The 20,648-nt window shown below is 37.1% G+C and overlaps 1 protein-coding gene across 1 annotated transcript in view; it reads left to right on the top strand.

The window, feature by feature from the left end:
* Nucleotides 1–1,367: 1,367 nt before the first annotated feature.
* Nucleotides 1,368–20,648, top strand: part of ccdc85a (coiled-coil domain containing 85A) — a 213,699-nt gene continuing 194,418 nt past the window's right edge. Inside the window, exon 1 of the mRNA XM_033026362.1 lies at nucleotides 1,368–2,467. Coding sequence (XP_032882253.1) covers nucleotides 1,453–2,467 — 1,015 coding nt within the window. The 5' untranslated portion in view covers nucleotides 1,368–1,452. The remainder of the gene's footprint in view (nucleotides 2,468–20,648) is intronic.

Raw genomic sequence — 20,648 nt, 5'->3', positions numbered from 1 at the left:
ATATTGTGAATTCTTGTGTGAATGTTATTTGGACACTTAGGCTATTTAAAAATAAGCAAATGGATAGATGTTTAGATCTAGTAATTGAATTTTGTAATTAGCTACAATTGGGTAACTAACTAATTATATGCTTTAATTTCAGGTCATCCAAGTAAGATTGTTTCATATTTATTTCAGAATGCTTCAATCTATAATAACTGAAAATGTCTTTCAGTTCCCTTAATTTTTAAGAAAGTTATGGGCTTTTGACTGTCCTCGATCACAGCTCTTGTGTTAAGTCAATGGAAAAGCAATAGGGAACAAGATGCTAATTTCCGAGTATGAAAATGCACATAACTTTTTTAATACTGAAGATATGAAAGTGAATTGGGTGTCAAATTAAACTTCTTTTTATGCTTTATCTGATGGGATAAATTGCAGACATGATTTTTAAAATCTCAAAATTTTGTAACATTGCTAAGTATTGTGTACAATTCTGCATTTTGCCTTGTGGATGGCAGCACTTTGAGAAATATTTTTTCTGAGATATATCATTTATCACATGGTTGTTTGTGAGACTTCCTAGGTGTAATGTGATTACTGTGTTTTTTTAATTACAAGCGTGATTTTACCTCACAAGTGTTTAATTGGTGTTCACGCGTACTGACACACCCGAAGACTTTAAATAAACAGAAGCCCTGGGATTCAAGGTGAAATCTGCAAAGGAAGCAGGAGAACCTTGGCTTTCGGGAGTAAGTAGGTGACTCACTCACTCACTGCAGGATGGGCAGCCTGCTTTCGTAGTGAGATAAAGGTGGCTGGTCCAGTCTTTCCAACTGCAATTTAAAAAAAACGGTAGGTGTCGTTTCTAGAACACTGGCCGCTTCTCTCCTTACTTTGAATCACGCTTGTAATTAAAGAAACACAGTAATCACATTACACCTAGGATTCTCTCCATACCTACCTACTAAGTCTGTCTCCACAGTACGGCGTTGGCAATCTTAATGTGAAGACATATCCAGCGTCTTTTAAATCGAAGGTAGACACAAAATGTTGGAGTAACTCAGCGGGGCAGGCAACATCTCTGGAGAGAAGGGACGTGGACGTTTCGGGTCGAGTCCCTTATTCTGCTTTCGCTTCTTTTCCTCTCTCTGTGACATGATGCGATGCCGAGACTACAAGTACCAGATGGCACCGCGCGCGGGGCATGCGCAGTGCCGTCCCCCGGCTGTGGGGAAGCGCGGGCGCCGGGCTCGCGCCGCTGCCGCTGCTGCTGCTGCGTCTCGCGAGCAACTTGCCAGTTGGTGGCGGCGCGGCTGCGGAGCGCGCGTGGGCACGGCCATGCCCGGCGCCGAGCGGCAGCAGCAGCAGCAGCAGCAGCAGCAATGACCTGCGCCTCAAACCATTAAAACTACTGCTATTATATATATATTTTTTCAAACTGTTATCCGAGATTTTTTTTTTTGTAGAAAAATGAGTAAAAACGCGGAAGGCTCGCGGGAGGACCTGTCTAAAATTGCGGACGAAGAGCTGATGAAGTGGAGTAAGGAGGAGCTGGTGAGGAGACTTCGGAGATCCGATGCCGAGAAGATGACGGTCATGATCGATCACAGCAACCTGATCAAGGAGGTGAACCGTCGGCTGCAGGTGCACCTGACTGAGATCCGGGGGCTGAAAGACATCAACCAGAAGCTGCAGGAGGACAACCAGGAGCTCAGGGACCTCTGCTGCTTCCTGGACGACGACCGGCAGAAAGGCAAGAAGGTGTCGCGGGAGTGGCAGCGGCTCGGCAGGTACACTGCGGGAGTGATGCGCAAAGAAGTTGCCCTGTACTTGCAGAAAATGAAGGAGCTGGAGTCCAAGCAGGACGAGGTGGTGAGGGAGAACTCGGAGCTGAAGGAGATATGCCTGATGCTGGACGAGGAGAGGGGTGTGGGCAGCCGCTGCTCCATAGACAGTCAGTCCAGCCTGCTGCACCTGAGCGCCACAAGTGGTTCAAGGGACGTGGGCGATGGCAGCAGCACCTCCAGCGCCGGCAGCACCGACAGCCCCGAGCACCACGGCCAGCTGGCAGGCAGCAGCCCCGAGCATCTCCAGAAACACCGGGCGGCCGGCGGAGGCAGTCCCGAGCACCTGCAAAAGCACCGAGGAGGCAGCCCCGAGCACCAGAAGCACAGCCTGAACACCGGCAGCCCAGAGCTCCTGCCCAAGCACATGAGCGGCAGCGCCGAGCACCTCCCCAGGCACATGATCAGCTCCAGTCCCGAGCACCCAAAGCACGTTATCATTGGTACCCCGACTCCGGAGCATCTGCAGCAGCACCGGGGCGGCAGCCCTGAGCGCCTAAAGCAACACTACGGAGGCAATTCTGAGCACTTTAAACACCTGGGCAGCAGCAGCAGCAGGGAAGGAACTCTGCGAAGACCATCGGCGGCAGCAGCGGACGAGCTTTCGCCTCATCACAGAAGTGTATACAATGGGATGAATGGTGGGTTGGTAGACCTACTGAAACCACAGGTGTTTTTGCAGAGACTACAAACGCATAGCCACAATATCTGATTCACTCGGGGTTCAGTGCATTTATTTTAGGGCATTGCTAAAATGCGTTGTTTGGCCACATGAGCCAATAACGCGTGTTTAAATACGGCACGAAGCTCACCGATGCATGTTCATTTGCTTGAACATCATACCTATAACATCCATAACTTGTTAATTTAAAAACGACTGGTAAGACCAATTTGCAGTTTTTATTGTAGCACCACAATTAATGCATGGAATAGATGCATTCACATTATATTATATTATATTATATTATATAAGCCCCAACGATAATATATATATATATGTCCTAACTCCTATCGAGACTAAAAATACAAAATGTTTTCGGGTTGTAAAAGAGTACCGCTTTTGTTGGTGATAAGTCGTGACATTTCTAATTAAATTTCAGATGCACATGTTTCTTATGCACTCTTGACATATTTATTTTCCCACCTAAATAAAAACATTTCCATTGCATGACAAATTATTGCCCCTGGAATGCTCCAGTGCATTAGAAAGAAAGTGCATACATTAGGTAAATCTATTAATGCACCAGTTTTACTAAAATGCATTATTAAATGCATTAATATCAATATTGAATGACATAATTAATTTTCAATAGAAATATGTAAACCTAATTGGGGTTTGGGATCTTTGGTGCTGTGTACACACTAAAACCATTGGGATAAATAAATAGCATTGCTTTTCCAATAATAAAAGCCAGTTATTAAATTACATGCAATTTGTTGAATTGCAGATCATTTAGGAAACATTGATTTTATTCTTTGAACTGGTTTGTGCCTTTCTGCATATAAATATATAAAACAAACCACCATCGTTATTGGTATAAATATCTGCATTTCATATTAAATCCTTGTTCAAATGTACAAATTGTAATATAAAATACGTTTTAGTTGTAAACACATTTTATAGACTTCCACTCAAACTGGATTTTGTAGTTGAGTGGGATTAAAGTGAGAATATCCTAAAATTCCTGAGGCATCTAACCTGTTGGATTAGGTAAATAAAATTTAATGAATTTACTTGCGTGATAGTAAGACTTCAAAACAAACTATTTCAGGCTCAATGTTGTGCTGTTTCTTTGAAAAGGTAATACCAGACGTTATTGATGTGTCTTTCTGTTTATTAATGAAACATAATTCATATATCTAATTTTTGGGGGGAATTAATTGTTGTTATTTGTTCTATTTGAGGGAAGGCATGAAAGGAAGTGATAAGTTTAAAATTAGTGTGTGGCTAAAATATCATGATTATAAAGCAGTCAGAGAAATATGGGGTCAAGTGTGTTGTGGCTATTTACTGGTAAATATTGGCTTACTGTAAATATTGATCCAATCTTGGCTCACTTGAAATTGAGAGTCCTTCAGAAGTCAAGCCATAGATTATTAATTTAATTCCAAAACTTTTAAAATTTGATGCCCGGAGCAGGACATAGATTGGTTTGGGATTTTTTAATATTGGTATAGGTTTGAGACACAGTGATCTTGCCCAGTTCTAAAATAGTTGAGTTGTACTCTATAACTGTGTGGTCAGTTACACTCTGGTTTGATTGACTGCAGCATCATTGATGACTGACTCGCCCAAAACTCTTTGGGTTTTCACAATGACAACAAACCATACTTTGCATTGTTGAGTTGTGTTCAATTACAATTTAATGGTAACCTGTAAATTGATTACACTGGTGATGATGTTGTCTTCAGATGGCTGAAATAATACGCAAAAATTACATCAACTAAATAAATATTGCTTAATGTTTGGTATTCAATTGGGTATGAATATTTCTCTTTTGAGATCCAAAACAAATTCCTGTTTTAGTTGATTCCAGATGGATGTCAATCCACAGTATAAAAATGTCCAGTTTAAAATTAAACTAAGCTGGGAATTAGATAATTGTATGATATCAGAATTAAGAAGTATTGTTGTTAGCATTATTGTTGAATCTCTTCTCTGTAATCCAAACTATTGATGATCTGCTTTCATGCTAGCCTGGCATAACATAGAAAAAACACTGTCAGTGCCCATGTAACCTTATTTTAGCACAGGAGCACCAACATACCAACTTATGTTATGGAAGTAGACCTCTAGAGTAAATCAAATTGGAACTAAAATTTGACTATAGTATGGTATGTACAATCCAAACTAGCATCTGCTTGGCTACAGCTAAATCCATTATTTCCAATGCATGGGTGAGTAAATGGAAAGTCACACAAGGCTGATTGGAATGGGAATTTTGGGAACTGATTAATTATGTTGTAAATACCATGGAACAACTGGTATGAACTTCTTAATGTCAGGACATTCTGTAAGTGAAAGAGAAATCATAAAGCAGACGGATTTGGAAACTCAAAGGCAAGCAGATCAAGAACCATTTGTGTTCAGAATGAAATATTTTGTGACAAAAGTGGCCAATCAGCTTATCCTTTTGTTTTCTAGATCCATTTTCTTGCCCCTCTCTATTTCCATTTAATGTTGGTTTTCACTTTACTCTTTAGATTATTAATATTGTAGTTGATTCTATAGTCGCCTGGCAATATATTGTGAAAATTATATCAAAACGATGCAGTAAACCTCAATCTGCCCTTGTTTCTGTGAAATTATTTGCGTTTATCTACAGCCTTTCGTTTTTTTTTTAGAAATTCTGAAATGCTTCACAGTAAGTTAATTAAATTTTCTGAACTTTAATCTCTGTTGTAATATTGTATGCATGAAGGCCAATTTGTGCACAACAGTCACCCAGGAGTAGCAGAGGTGATAATAAGGTGGTCCATTTTTGTGATGTTGGATGAGGAATAAATATTGGCCAGGGCACTTGCTTCTTCCTCATCAGGAATCTTTAATATCCATCTGAGAGATCAGATTGAATCCTAGATTAAATGCTTCATTTAAAAGAAGACACTTAAGAAAGGGAAGCAAATTGCATTTAAAAAGGTAAGATTTGTATTTATAATTAGAAAAAAAGTTCAGTATTTAGATGACTTGTTTATAAGTGACACCAAGATGAGAGTTCCAATACAAATCATCTGCCACATGTCCCTAAAATGCATTGCGAGAATAATGTTTGTATTCCTGTTGAGGAAAATTATAATTTGTTCAACAAAGAATTACAAAAACATTAATTCATGACATGGTATTAGTTTCAAATTCTGGTAGTCGTTGCCTAAATTTGAAACGGAATTTGGTATGGGAATCACAAATATTGTTTGTTTTTGGACAGCACCAGAAGTGTTGCAAACATCCAGAAATAATTCCTTCATCAGGAATAAAACTGAGTTTACCACTTATTTGTTTTTGAAAATTATTGGTCAATAGATATGTGAACATACTAAAACCATATATTGGGTGCACAGATGTAATCAATCATCTTTCTACTTTGACAACCTGATGGATATTACCTTTTTAAATTGGAACTAAATTGGGCAAACATTATGCATACAGAAGCTGCTCGGTCAACTTGATCCATTGCTTAGATTAATGTGATTTTCATAATTTTCTTCAATCTACAGAAACATTTTAAATGCAAAAATGCCTTTTTATTTTGAGGACATTGTGTAATTTTAGTAGTGGTCAATCTCCAAGTGTATGAAATGCAAAATGAGGTTAATAATTCACTTAAGTGACTGCTTTAAGTTTTTTGTTTAATAGAGTATGCTTTAGCAAATACCATTATTTTACATGTTTTGCGTGAGTAATAAATACAAGACAATTTTTATGAGAGATAGGTAGAAGTACAGGTAAAGCAAATCTTAAGTGTAAGAAGAGCTGCTAGTACATTATTAATGTGTTCCATTGAAGAAATATTTGAGTTTGTATTGATGAGTTCTGTCTGTATTAATAGTCAATGGTTGTCTAAATACTGTACCTCATTGTTCGTTTCACCAGAATCTCAAAAAATATGTCTGTCCAGTAAGTAAATATGAAATGTAAGTAAACGTCCTTATCTGATAATCGGCTTGGTGGTGTGTTGACTGCAGTTATTCTGATTAAGTCTAATTCTCTGTATTCTCTTGAATGTTAGTAGTTTATCTTATTCTTTTATTTTTGAAGAGATTTTTGCCTTTGGAATCCTCATTATACTGTTTGGTATAATAGACATTTCAGTAATTTTGAAAGGAGGAATAATCCTTTGGGAGTTTTTTGTTTTGTTTTTATTGCCCCATATTTCTGTTCTCAAAAAATAAAGACATTGTTGGCCATTCTTTGGTAGTAGCACGAGCAGTCTGCATCTTTAAGCCTGGCAATGACTATTAACAAATTATTCTAATTGTATAACAGCATCAGTAAGTCTGTACATTATTTAACTTGAAGGCCATATAAATCCACCTTGGAGCTGTGAAGTTATTGGAAGTTTGAACCTTGGGTTAATTTTATTACTTTCCCTTACTGAAAACTACTGAATCCAATTGAAATAGCTTTATTTTACATAGTGGAAATAATATCATTCAACAGATAGTGTGGATTAAATTGTTATATCTTGGTTTAATTATATTTTTCAGTGAATTAAACATTGATCCATTAAAGACATCAGAATATGCCTTCTTTCTTTTCAAAATTGCACTTTTATAGCTATTATTATTATTTGCATTAAAAACTGCTAAAGTGAATTTCCAAAGAACATTTATTTTAGTTGTTACACTCTGAACTGGATATCCCAGTGAAATATTTCCTGCATCTTTGGAAGATGTTGCCTTCCGATTGTGGCATGATTTTGAAGGTACCGGTTTGCTTTAAGATGATTTAAGAAGCGGTTTATCGTTTGTTTTAGTATAATAATGTAATTTCCTGAGAGAAGAATGTGATCCCACTCAAAAATTGAAATTCATGCGGAATATGTTTATCTCTGAGTTATACATAAAAAAAACAATAGACATGGGTTTTGAAACCAAGGTTACTTAAAAGGAAGGAAAATGTGAAGTTAGTAGTTATGAAATCATCTGAGAGATGGGTGGTGGGGAGTGGGAGCTGGAGTGTGAAATGGCCTTGATTTGAATAATATAAGGGAGTTGAGCATGGAGGATGCTTATTACAGCATTGAAAAAGGAAGATGTTTCAGAGTAATATTTACTGTTGTAGTATTACTTATAGATAGAAGGTCACAAATATTATAATGAAGGGCAAAAGATTAGCAATAAGATACAAATCATTGATCTTCTTCTTGCATACGGCGTGCACAGCCTAAAGTTGTCGGACAACTTGTTTTATTTGATTGTGCACGCCAGGTTGATTGCATTCGTCGAAACAGAGAAACACGTGAAGGTTGCAATCTCCCACCCCATCATTGATCATGTGATAGGATTATTATTTCCCGTCAACCAATGTGAGAAATGTATTGGGGAAATCTGCCGGTTTAACAACAGTATATTAAAAGTTTGATTGAATTTTGGATTTCTAGAATATTCGTAGGTTACATGAAAGCACAGTTCAATAAACTTTAACCATAGACCTGTTCTATTTGAACTCTGAAAAAGGTAAAACATTTTAATAAATGAGTAAAGGCTGAGCATCATGGAAGGCTGAGATGGTAATTGTGGTAGATTTTAGTGGGAGAAAAATGAAATGCCTTTAATGAACCTCAAGGAAGGACGCTTTTTCTGTTTTATCAATGTAGACGAAGATGATGCTGTAATGCAATCATGATGTTTAAAGTATTCGCACCTTAAACTTAAAAATCAAGTCTTGTAACACATCAAATTGTACAAAATGAAATACATCTTTCAGCATATAAATTATCAAATAATTCTACTGTTTACATTTACACTAAATTACACTAAAATCTATCAAGATGAACTACTTTCGGGGAAAAAAAGCCATATTAAGACAAAGTTGAAATACATTGGATTAAAATTAGCTGTGCCAATCCTTTAAATTTCAGAGTTTAGGCCAAAGTAACAAATGTTTCCATTTATGAATTTTGATGAGTAGATTTACAAAGTGTTCAGTCTACATTCATTTACACAAAGCCAATTTTCTTCCAGAAGCATTTTTTTTCATGGACTCTATTGCACACATCTGAGCAGACTACATTTCATTGGTGCTAGGTACACAAAATTGCTGGGGAAACTCAGCGGGTGCAGCAGCATCTATGGAGCGAAGGAAATAGGCGACGTTTCGGGCAGAAACCCTTTGGTGCTATGTGGGCTTCATGCCACAATTATAATCTAAAACAAAATGGGATGGAAATGGCAATGTAAACTCTAAATATTCATCTTGAAATACTGTATACCAAGATTAGATGGAAATAGGGGCATTTTTTCTGTTCCTTTTGACATAAATGGGAAAATTGAGATAGGAGGAGTCAAAGGAGCTAACCTAATTTTCTTTATTGGTTCAACTCAAGATTAAAAAGAAGACTCCTCTGCTCGTAATGTTAGATTCAAAATGTCTTTGATGCACTTGATCGAGTGTGTTTATCAATTAACATGCACATCTGAACTGATGAACATGCAGCGAGAGCAAGTCTGATGATATTAAATTACTCGCCTGTGCACATAAAGTAAAACCATGCTGTATTGAATAAAATCAATCCCAACGCATTGTGATATACTACTGATGAGCCAGTATATGACGTTAGAATTATTGTATACAATTCTTCACAACTGTTGCAAAGAAGATCAGTGAGGCTTTTGTTTTACTGCTACCTCCATGTTATATTGTAGATTGTCTCTAGTTCAATGATTACTGGAATTGTTCAGCAGCTTTACAATATTTTGACTCCAATTGGATGCACTTTGTCAGTAATCATAAAAATATTAGTTGCTGATTTTTCATTGATGGTCTTTGCTGGCCAATTCTTGATAGTTTCCATGTCAAAAGGTCATCTATTCTTCAGCTGCTGGCATTTATCACAACATTTTCTTTCTGAAGTGCTAACTCAGGAAGATTATAGTTTTGAGTGTTCTAAAAATGGCAAAATCAATGTCAGCTTTAAAATAGTATTTGAAAAGCTGTGATGCTTTATATATGTTATGGAAACAGATAACCACAGCCCCTGATGACACTGATATCAGGCTCTGAGGTCTATGTCAGATCTTTCACTAGGTAAATCCTTGTAAAACATACGTATATATGGTCACATTCTTAAAACCTGTGCAGGCCAACTGGCTTAAGTTTTCATGGATACATTCAACCTCTCAGTATTACAGTCCCAACCTGTTTTAAAAGGATAACCTTAAATCTGGTGTCCAAGAAGAGCAAGGTAACATGCCTCAATGACCATTGACTAGTTGCATACATGTTCAATATGATGAAGTGCTTTGAGTGGTAGGTTATGATGCATTTCAAATCCTGCCTTAATAAGAACCCAGAACCACTAAAAGATGCTTGCCACCTCAACATATCAGCAGTAGAATGTTCTTGCTGGTTCTCCTATCTGCACTGGACCACTTGGACAATACAAACACATCCATCAGGCTGCATTCATTGACTGCAGCTTAGCATTCAACACCTTCATCCCCTCTAAACATCATCAAACTTGGAGAAATGGGTCTCCACTCGCAATTGGATACATGACCTTTATATGGGCAAATTTAAATCAGTACTAATTGACAACAACATTACCTCCTCAATGACCATCAGCACAGGGCACTTCAAGACTGACCCCAGTCCTCTATTCTGCTCTCCATACCCATGGCTGTGTGACTAGACACAGCTTCAAAGTCAGCTTTAAATTTGCTGATGATACCAATGTTGGGCGAAGAATGCGTAACAATGATTCAGAGTATTGGAGGGACATCAATAATTGAATGGTGCCAGAACAACAATCTTGCTCTTAACATTAGCAAGGTCAAGGAACTGACGACTTAAGGAAGGGAAAATCAAGAATCTATGAACCTGTCTTTGCTGACGGGATGGTGGAGTAGAGTCAACAGCCCTGTTCCTGGATGTGTACATCTCTGAAGATCTGTCCTGGGCCCCAGCACTGATGCAATCATAAAGATTTTACTTCCATAAAAGATTGAGGAGATTCGGCATGTTGTTGATGAATACTCTGACTTTTTGAAGGTTAATGGTTGAGTGCAGGCTGACTGATTGCATCATATCCTGGTTCAGAAACTTGACTGTCCAAGAAGGAAGGAGGCTGTAGAAAGTGATGGACATTGCCCAGTCGACCACCACCTGTTGAAGGAATCTACGTGAGGAGTTGACTCAAAGTCAGCTAAAAACCGTCACTTGCCACGCTCTCATCTTGCTGCTACCATGATGAGGAAGGTACAGGAACCTGGGAACTCCGATCTCTGGAGTCAAGAATAGCTTCTTCCCATCAACATTCAGGTTTTTGAGACAAACTGCACAACCCTAACCATAACCCTATCTCAGCAATGGTTTAGGGTTTTTGTTTAGGTTGCACTGCAATGGTCTGGTTACTTAGTATTACTGATCATTTATTGTATATTGATAATTCATGGTATTATTGATTATTGCATATTTTTGTGTTAATGTGCCTGTAAAGCTGCAGCAATTACGATTTTTTTTTGTTCCATTCCCAGTGCATATTGCACTTATATAACCAATAACAATTACAGCACGGAAACAGGCCATCTCGGCCCTTCTAGTCCGTGCTGAACACTTACTATCACCTAGTCCCATCTACCTGCACTCAGGCCATAACTCTCCATTCCTTTCCCGTCCATATACCTATCCAATTTATTTTTAAACGATAAAATCGAACCTGCCTCCACCACTTCCACTGGAAGCTCATTCCACACAGCTACCACTCTCTGAGTAAAGAAGTTTCCCCCTCATGTTACCCCTAAACTTCTGTCCCTTAATTCTCAAATCATGTCCTCTTGTTTGAAACTTCCCTACTCTCAATGGAAAAAGCTTATCCACGTTAACTCTGTCTACCCCTCTCATAATTTTAAAGACCTCTATCGTCCCCCCTTAACCTTCTGCGCTCCAAAGAATAAAGACCTAACTTGTTCAACCTTTCTCTGTAACTTAGGTGCTGAAACCCAGGCAGCATTCTAGTAAATCTCCTCTGTACTCTCTCTATTTTGTTGACAACTTTCCTATAATTTGGCGACCAAAATTGTATACCATACTCCAGAATTGGCCTCACCAATGCCTTGTACAATTTTAACATTACATCCCAACTTCTATACTCAATGCTCTGATTTATAAAGACCAGCACACCAAAAGCTTTCATTACCACCCTATCTACATGAGATTCCACCTTCAGGGAACTATGCACAGTTATTCCTAGATCCCTCTGTTCAACTGCATTCTGCAATTCGCTACCATTTACCATGTACGTCCTATTTTGATTTGTCACTGCCAAGATGTAGGACCTCACACTTATCAGCATTAAACTCCATCTGCCATTTTTGAATCTCTTGAAATATAATTTGTATTTGTTATGCAATGCAAGGTTGCAAGGATGTACTGGTTGCCAGTTAGTTGGTCAACTCAAATAGCCCCTAAGCTGTAGATTAGTTGTAGAATCTGGAGGGTGTTCATTGAAATTTTAGACATAATGTGATTGTTGTAATTGATGGTTGGCATGAACTCAGTGGGACAAAAGGTCTTTTGCCATCATGTATAACTCTGACTCTGAAATCACAAATCAATTCATCATAGGAGCCCAATTTAGAATGCAATTGGTAAAGAATATTTTGTATTTAAACCAAACATGGCTCTACTTTGGGAAAAATCATGAACGTGAAGATTCCATATTGCAAGACTGAATTAGGATGCAAACAATCCGTAGTGTCGGGAACTAAATTAAATGTTGAGTATTTGCAGAGTTAATTGTAAAAAGATGCTCAGACTGCACGTAACTAAGTCATGGCTAATAGCTCAAATAAATGTCACAGAATTGCCCACAGACCAATAAGGGAATCGCTAAAGACCTTATATTGACTAACTTTCAGTGGTGTGCTGGTGACAAAAAATAATTGTCCTGAGCATATTCACAATTGTTTATTTGCAGGGAACTTTTTTTGCATGTTAAAAATGTAAAATCATAAAAAGAATGTTCTCAATTTTACATATTTTTGGTAGTGGCAATATTGCTGTTGGTATTAGTTTGTAAGTGTCATGCGGACTAAGATACTGTGACATTTCTGTTTTGTTTGCCATCCAATTAAAAATTAACATACATAAGTAAAATCAAATCGTGTGCAAGTATAATAGTGCACAAATAAAAATAATTGGAGTACAGAATATTGTAATGCAGTATCACAGTATTACAGCAACGGAGAAAATGCAGATTTTTAAAAAAAGATCAAGGACAACAATGAGGTAGGTTCGGAGATTGGGACATCACTATTGGCTTATGAGAGGTTCATTCAGTTGTCTGATAACAGTAGGGGAAAGTTGTTTCTGAATCTGATGGTACGTGCTTCTAACCTTTTATATTCTCTGCCCGAGGAGAGATGAGGGAATGGCCAGGATGGAAGTGGTCCTTAATTATATTAGCTGTTTTACTAAGGCAGCACGAAGTGTAGAGGGAGTTGATTTGGGTGATGAGTGGGAGGGGAAGCTCGTTTGTGTAGTTGGACTAGGACAAATTATTGGTGATATTTGCACACAGGATACCACATTGCTAAGCTCTCTATCACCTTTCTTAATTCTCCCAACCACAATGGTAAAATCATCTATAAACTTGTAGTTATACGTGGCAATCATGCATTTTAAACTATATTCTTCATATTTTTTCCCTGAAGGAAGCAGGAATTGAGATTAAAAATCAGGATGATAGCTTAGAAAACACCCTACACTATTTTACTGTCATTATTACAGTTAGCAAGGTCCCTTTTTAAAATAAAATGTATTCCTTAAAAGAAACATGAAACTTATTGGAGCCTTTAAAAAATAAGTTTAGCTGGTCCCCTGGAGGTTCAAAGTAAGGCAAATCTGTTTAGGGGCAGTGGGTATTACAGGTTGAAATTCTGCATTTGTAGGGTCCTTCCTCAGGAGCTGTAACCTCAGGAAGTATCTTTTAAATATTCAAAATAATACTCAATAATTGATAGTGGTAATTGTGGACTAAATTTCCACAGTTGATAACAGGGAAGGTAAAAGGTGTGAAACTAATGATTATGTATGTAATTATGCATAAATGTAATTTCTGTACCCAATGAAAAAGAGATTGAAATGCTACAGCTAATAATCTCGATGTGCAAAAATACATAATGTCCAACAAAATCTTATAAATTGTAACTATTTTGAATACTATCTTATGTAGAAAATAATTTTGTAGAAAACAATTGAAAGCTTTTTCAATTGTCAGGATTTAAAGCTGATATTTCACATATCATAAGGAATTTGCAGTTGATTAGTCCCAATCATGACTCCTTATTCTATTTTAAGTTGAATTAATTTTTGTTCAGAAAAATGTGCTGCATGCTTTTGCACTTTCTGCCATTTTTGCATTTACCAAGATATGCTTATTTTAATAGAATGTATTTCATTATTCAACAAAGTTTGAAAATTTGAAGATGATTCATATATAAATAAGTGAGAACATCTTGGCATCATGTTTTGCACAGACATTGGGGGCTGAAGGGGCTCTTCCTGTTCTGTACTTTTCTATGTTCTATGACTTCTGTGCTTTGGCAATTGAAGAGTTGGTAATCAGTCTGGTTGTTTAAGTGGCAATGTTACAAAATTTTGAGTTTTTAAAAATCAAGTCTGCAATTTATCCCATCAGAGAAAGCATAAAAAGAAGTTTAATTTGACACCTAATTCGCTTTCATATCTTCAGTATTAATAAAGTTATGGCCATTTTCATACTCGGAAATTAGCATCTTGTTCCCTATTGCTTTTCCATTGACTTAACACAAAAGCTGTGATCGAGAACAGTCAAAAGCCCATAACTTTCTTAGAAATTAAGAGAACAGAACAAAATTTTCAGTTATTATGGATTGAAGCATTCTGAAACAAATATGAAACAATCTTACATGGATGACCTGAAATTAAAGCATATAATTAGTTAGTTACCTAATTGTAGCTAATTACAAAATTCAATTACTAGATCTAAACATCTATCCATTTCTTAAGAAAAGATTAACTATTAAATAGCCTAAGTGTCCAAATAACATTCACACAAGAATTCACAATATAACATGATTTTAAAATCTCATTGTTGTGAATTTATAGGCCAAATGGAATGAATTAATTCCCGTCAATTAATGGCCATTTTAATCATGTTGCGAGTAGGTTTTTGTGGAATGCGATCGATTGGAACGTTGCGGTGTGTGGTGAATTTGAACCCCATATCGGCAGGAAAAACACTGCCGGTTCATATGGGGCCATAATCACATTTTCGCCAATAAAATTTTGATTAAAGTCATTCTAAGAAGCAAGTTTATATGTAGAATAAACGACTTACCTTATGTTTTGTCCCCTACGTGAGATCCGTCCCGTTGTCGGCGTTGGAAGTCGCTTTTTTATTTTACTCCAGCTATTAAAAACCTCCGAGAACGCAAGTCGGATCAATTTTTCAGCACCAGCTAGCAGCCCGAGAAATTATATCTTGGCCAGGCAGGAGAAAACATCATTTTAATTCCACCCTCCCTCAAAGGCGCCAAAGTCGCGCACACGGCCAGTGACAGAACTGCAGCGCCGCTGAAAGTAAGTATTATAACATACTTAGTTTAAGAGAAGAAAAAAACCTAAACTCAGCTATGGCTCCCATCTCTCATAGTTATCTCATTTTCTGTTAAATTTTGTGTGGGCATGCATGTGGCCATCACGTTGGTTTGGATATAAAAGAGTTTGTTCTTGGAAGCTTCTGCTTAACTTTGGGAGAGTGCTACACACTAAGCAGTATCAGAAAAGGAAGGACATGTTAAAAGATTATTAAATCAAATGTAACGATGCATTGCTTAATTAGGCTGCTGACCAGCACAGACAAATAAAATTACATGGTGAGTTTGACTGAAAAATTGTTCAAAAGAGGACAGAGTTGAGTACTTAATATTCCTGGATGTTATTCAGCAAATAGGTAGAAGAAAATAAAAAGCCAAGATATTATGGAGTTCAAAAGAGTATGTTCTTGAAGCCAGGATAGAATACAATACTTTATAGTTAAGTCACGAGAAGAGGGCTGACATCCCACTGGCACTATTCTGTAAAACAGCAAGTAGTGAAAAGGAGATTAAGAAATAAATCTGGAGGGAAATTATGGAAAGCTGTAAGAACTGCAGAGTAAACATAAAGATAAACTTATATCACCTGAACATTAATAAATGTAATAGGACAAGTAAGATGAATTTCAGAAATGTATTTGTGACCAGCCTATTTTTCAGCCCTATGAGGAAGGAGTCATTGCTAGATTTGAGAAGTGAGGTGGACCAAGTGAATTAAGAAACTGAAAATTAGACTGGTTTACGGAGAGCAAGAGAGTAACATACAATGTAAAATGGAACCCAAGTATATTCTTTAGGCATGTTAATTAAGCAGATGGTAAGGTGAAGGATCCAATTCACTATGGCCCTAAGCGACCATTGTGTACACGCGGAGGGCATAGCTGAAACCGTGGGTATTTATACCCATTTTTATTAAATAAAATAATGCTGCCAAAATGTCAATGAAAGGGGAGTTAATAAATTAAGCAAAATTCAATAAAGAACATGATTGGGCTGTTCCTAAAGACTTAAGTCACCTGGACCAAACGGAATACATCCTGGATTATTGTGGGTGGAGATCATAGAAGGGTTTGCCATAAACTTGCTTCTTGCTTAATATAGGAGAGATGCCAGAGAAGTGACAAAATATAATGACATTATTCAAAAAGAGTTTGAAAGGGCAATAATTACAGAGCAGTTAATAGCATTGATGTGGAAGTGCCTTTAATTTAAAACATTATATTACTTAGATCATTTTTCAAAACCAGATTTTTGGTCATTATGCTTGCCAGGTGAATTTGTTTTGGATGAAAAGGTGAAACATAGTTAATAGGTTGGACAGTAGCAATCGAGCCTCTACCTCATGATCACCTGATTTTACTTTCTGGCACTCAATCACAATGAAAATCAATGAGCTGTAGAATGGGTGGCCATTTCAGTTTCATTTGGTTTACATTCCGTTCCATATTAATAGACCCAGGGATATTTCTCTTGCTGTTTAATGAAAAACATTAGTTTGCTTCCAGCATGTATCATGAAACTGTATGCTTCATATCAACAGCTGGTTTAAGCGTCTTTTATTTGGAGTCTTTGTGGGACTTGGTTTGAAAGTGCTGCTGATATATCATGTTTCTTTGTATATCTTAAGTGATTAAAATGTATATTGGTCTAATTATATATTTTTAAGTTTGAGCTAAATTAATTCATCTTGAAGATATTTCCCTTAATTTTAGTAGAAACACTAGATTTTTTTTGGCTCAGACAATAACAATTTCAGAAAATGAAATAAGATTGGAAATCTTAGAAAATAGATGATAGCAATACATTAAAATGCATCTATACTAAATCATCTATCTTACAATAAATTAAAGGTAAATGGCATTGAGAGTTTGAAATTCTAGCTTGAGCTAAGTTTTATTCTAAATTAATAATGTGACCATAGCATTATTTGTTTCAAGCCATGCTTAAAAGAGAGAGATTCTGATAACTGGAATGCCAAGATGGGAACAGAAGGTTTTGTAAAATTACATTCTTTAAGAAGGGTTAACTAGTAACAGTATCTTCTCCAAAGACATTGTAAAAATTCTGGACAAGATTCTTGGTGCTACAATATTGATGAATAACCCCATCGATGAATTGGCATCCATAAGTAGAAATGCTTTCTCCGTAAGCACAATGTTAGTTTCCAAAATAGGTTTTCTGAAATGTAATCTGTGATCTGTCAGTCTAAGCCCAATAAGAACTGGATTTGAGAGGATTTGGAGGAGTAATCCCATATAGAATGATGTTCATTTGCACAGTTAATCCCAGTCTCTATCTCTTTAGTGTTAATGTATTTTTCTGCTGTGTTACTTGGCATATTCCAATAATAATAATGATTTTATATACAATGGAACTGGAAAGGCAGTTTTGGGTAGTGCATTGAAATGTTCAAGATGTGTTTAGGATAAACCTAGTTGTCTGAGCAATTGAGTGATGTTTTCACCAACCTGCTTTTTTATCTTGTGGGAGAAAATAGAGCTGTAAACCCTGGGTTATCTTGGAACAAATCTTTCATTAATGCAGATGCAGAAACAATAGTCCTTGAATGTCATGACAGCCTTAGGATAGCTACCCTTGCAAAAAGTGTAGACCCTTTTGCTAAAATGTGCCCTGGGAAACAGTCGCCCAGAACAAAAGGTTACAAATTCAGTTGTTAACAGGCAAGTACAAGCTCAGATATGTCTTACAATTTCTCGTTTCAAGGAAATCAATCTGTGAGCATTATTTTTAATGTAAGCATTTTTTTTGGCAGAGATTTCTGAGTTTTCTTTATTTTAGATCTATTGAATTAAAAATACACCAATTTGGAGTCTATTAGCAAGTATGAGGTGTTGCACTTTGGGAGGTTGACTTGTCAGGGGAAGATATATGGTTGATGGCAAGACTCTTCACAGCATTGAAGTGCAAAGGGATTTTGGGGACAAGATTCATAGCTCCCTGAAGGAGGTAACACGAGTAGATAGAGTGGTAAAGAACATGTATGGCATGCTCATCTTCATTGATCAGGGCATTTTGCGTAAAAGTCAGGAAGTCGTGATGCAGCATTATAAGACTTTGGTTATGATGCATTTAGAGTATTGTGTGCAGTCTTGGTTGTCCCATTGTTGGAAAGATGTGGAGGCTTTGGAAAGGGTGCAGGAGGATTACTTGGATGGTGCCTAGATTGGGTAGTATTAGCTACAAGGAGAGGTTGAACAAAGTTAGAATATTTTCTTTGGAGTGCCAAAGGTGAGGCAAGACCATGATAGAAGTGTATTAAGTTATGAGAGACATAGATAGGTTCGACAGAACCTTTATCCTATGGTGGAAATGTTAAAGATTAGAGGGCATAGCCTTAAAGTAAGAAGGGCAAAGTTTAAAGTAGATGTGCAGGATAGGAATGTACTGTCAGTGGTAGCGGTTGAGGCAGATATGATAGGGGCATTTAAGAGACTTGTAGATTGGCACATAGATATGCAGGGAATGGAGGGACATGGATCATGCTGCTGGCCTTATCATCAATGCCCATACATCAAAAATTGAATGTTAAAAAAAATAACCTCCTAAAACCATGTTTATACTCCAGAAACTGATTACACGCAGAACAGAAACTGCCCAACAAAACAGCTCAAGAAGAATGAACATAGAACATAGAAAAGCACAGCACAGGAACAGGCCCTTCGGTCCTCAGTCTGAGCTGAACATGATGCCAAGATTAACTAGGCAGATGTGATTAGTTAATCTTGGCATCATGTTCAGCTCAGACTGAGGACCGAAGGGCCTGTTCCTGTGCTGTGCTTTTCTATGTTCATTCTTCTTGAGCTGTTTTGTTGAGCAGTTTCTGTTCTGCGTGTAATCAGTTTCTGGAGTATAAACATGGTTTTAGGAGGTTATTTTTTTTAACATTCAATTTTTGATGTATGGGCATTGATGATAAGGCCAGCAGTAATTGCTCTTCTCTAACTAACCTTGAGAGGGTGGTTCTGAAATTTCATTTTGAACCACTGCTGTTTTTCTCGTTCGGTTGCAAAATAAATTTCACAGTTTTGATCCAGTGGTGAAATAATGGCCAATTTGTTTCCAGGTCATGTCTTCAGGCCAGGTATGGGGACATGCAGATAGTCATGTTTACTTGGACCTGATGTTCTTGTCCTCCTTAGTGATGAGGTACATGTTGTTGGAGTTCTCAGGCTGGGTGGCTTCAGTGCATATTATTGATTCTGTACACTGCATTCACTTTGTGCTGGTGATAGAAGGGATAAATGTTTAGGGTGGTGGAGAAGGAGCCAGTCATGTGGCCTGCTTTGGCTTGATAGTATCAAAAGTTTTGTGTTTTTTGGAACTACACTCATCCAGGAAACTTCTTCTGATGTGAGACTGTAGATGGTGAACTGTTTGTGAATATTGGGAAATTAGTCATGCACTGCAAGATACCCAGCCTCTGACCAATAGGATCTTGATAGTGGTCAGGTGATGGTAATGCCATTGACATTGGGTGGTTAAAATTTCTCTTGTTAGAGATGGTCATTGCCTTGATTGTTTGCAGATAGGTAAAATACTTAAATTCTGTCATACCCCAGTAAATTTACCTCCACCAACATATTCGTGACTGAGATATGTAAAGGTATGCTAGAATGATTTAGATGAGAAACCCTTCAATCCCCTCAATTAAATTATTGGCCTCTGAACTATCCCCCCCCCTAAATTATGTTGGAGGTTACTGATGTAAACAATAAGCTCCTGGATGATCACAGTGCAGCTGCCTCCTATTTCCACTGAGCTCGCATTGGGAGAGGAGAACCAGCAGTTGGAACTGGGCATTGGATACAATATAAGTTACATGCAGTGTCACAGAGAAACAGAAACAGAATGTAGTTCTCTGGTTGAAGATCATAAGATTATTAATTAACCGTGTATTAAAACGCCAAAACGATTTTATACCTGCCGTTCCCTCTAGTTTTAAAGTTAAGATCAATGGTGAGTGATCAGATGCGGAGTCAACAAAATTAATATCATACTTGTATAACAGTATTTTAAATATAGAATTACCATCAACAGAGGCAATTAGAGAAGACTGGGAAAAAGAATTAATGATAAAAATCTCAAAAGAAACATGGGAAAAAAATTTGATGCATATACATAAATGTTCGATCAATGCTAGACATAACTTAATTCAATTTAAAATATTACATAGATTATATTATTCCAAAACTAGGTTGAATAAATTTTATCCAAATATTTCTCCCATTTGTGATAAATGTCTTTCTCAAAATGCCAATATTACGCACTCATTTGTCTCTTGTTCAAAACTTTATAAATTTTGGGGCGATATATTTGATATATTCTCAAAGCTATTTAAGACAAAAATGGAACCTAACACTGAAATGATTATATTTGGAGTAAGTGGAGATGGGAACAAATTAAATACACACCAAAACTTATTTTTCAATTATGGGTTAATAACAGCAAAAAAACATACTTAAATTTTGGAAAAATGCTAATATACCAACATTTAAAATGTGG

This window comes from Amblyraja radiata, chromosome 8 (genome assembly GCF_010909765.2).
Source record: "Amblyraja radiata isolate CabotCenter1 chromosome 8, sAmbRad1.1.pri, whole genome shotgun sequence".
Taxonomy (NCBI): Eukaryota; Metazoa; Chordata; class Chondrichthyes; order Rajiformes; family Rajidae; genus Amblyraja; species Amblyraja radiata.
The sequence above is the reverse complement of the archived record's forward strand: the minus strand, read 5'-3'. Positions and strand labels throughout refer to the sequence as shown.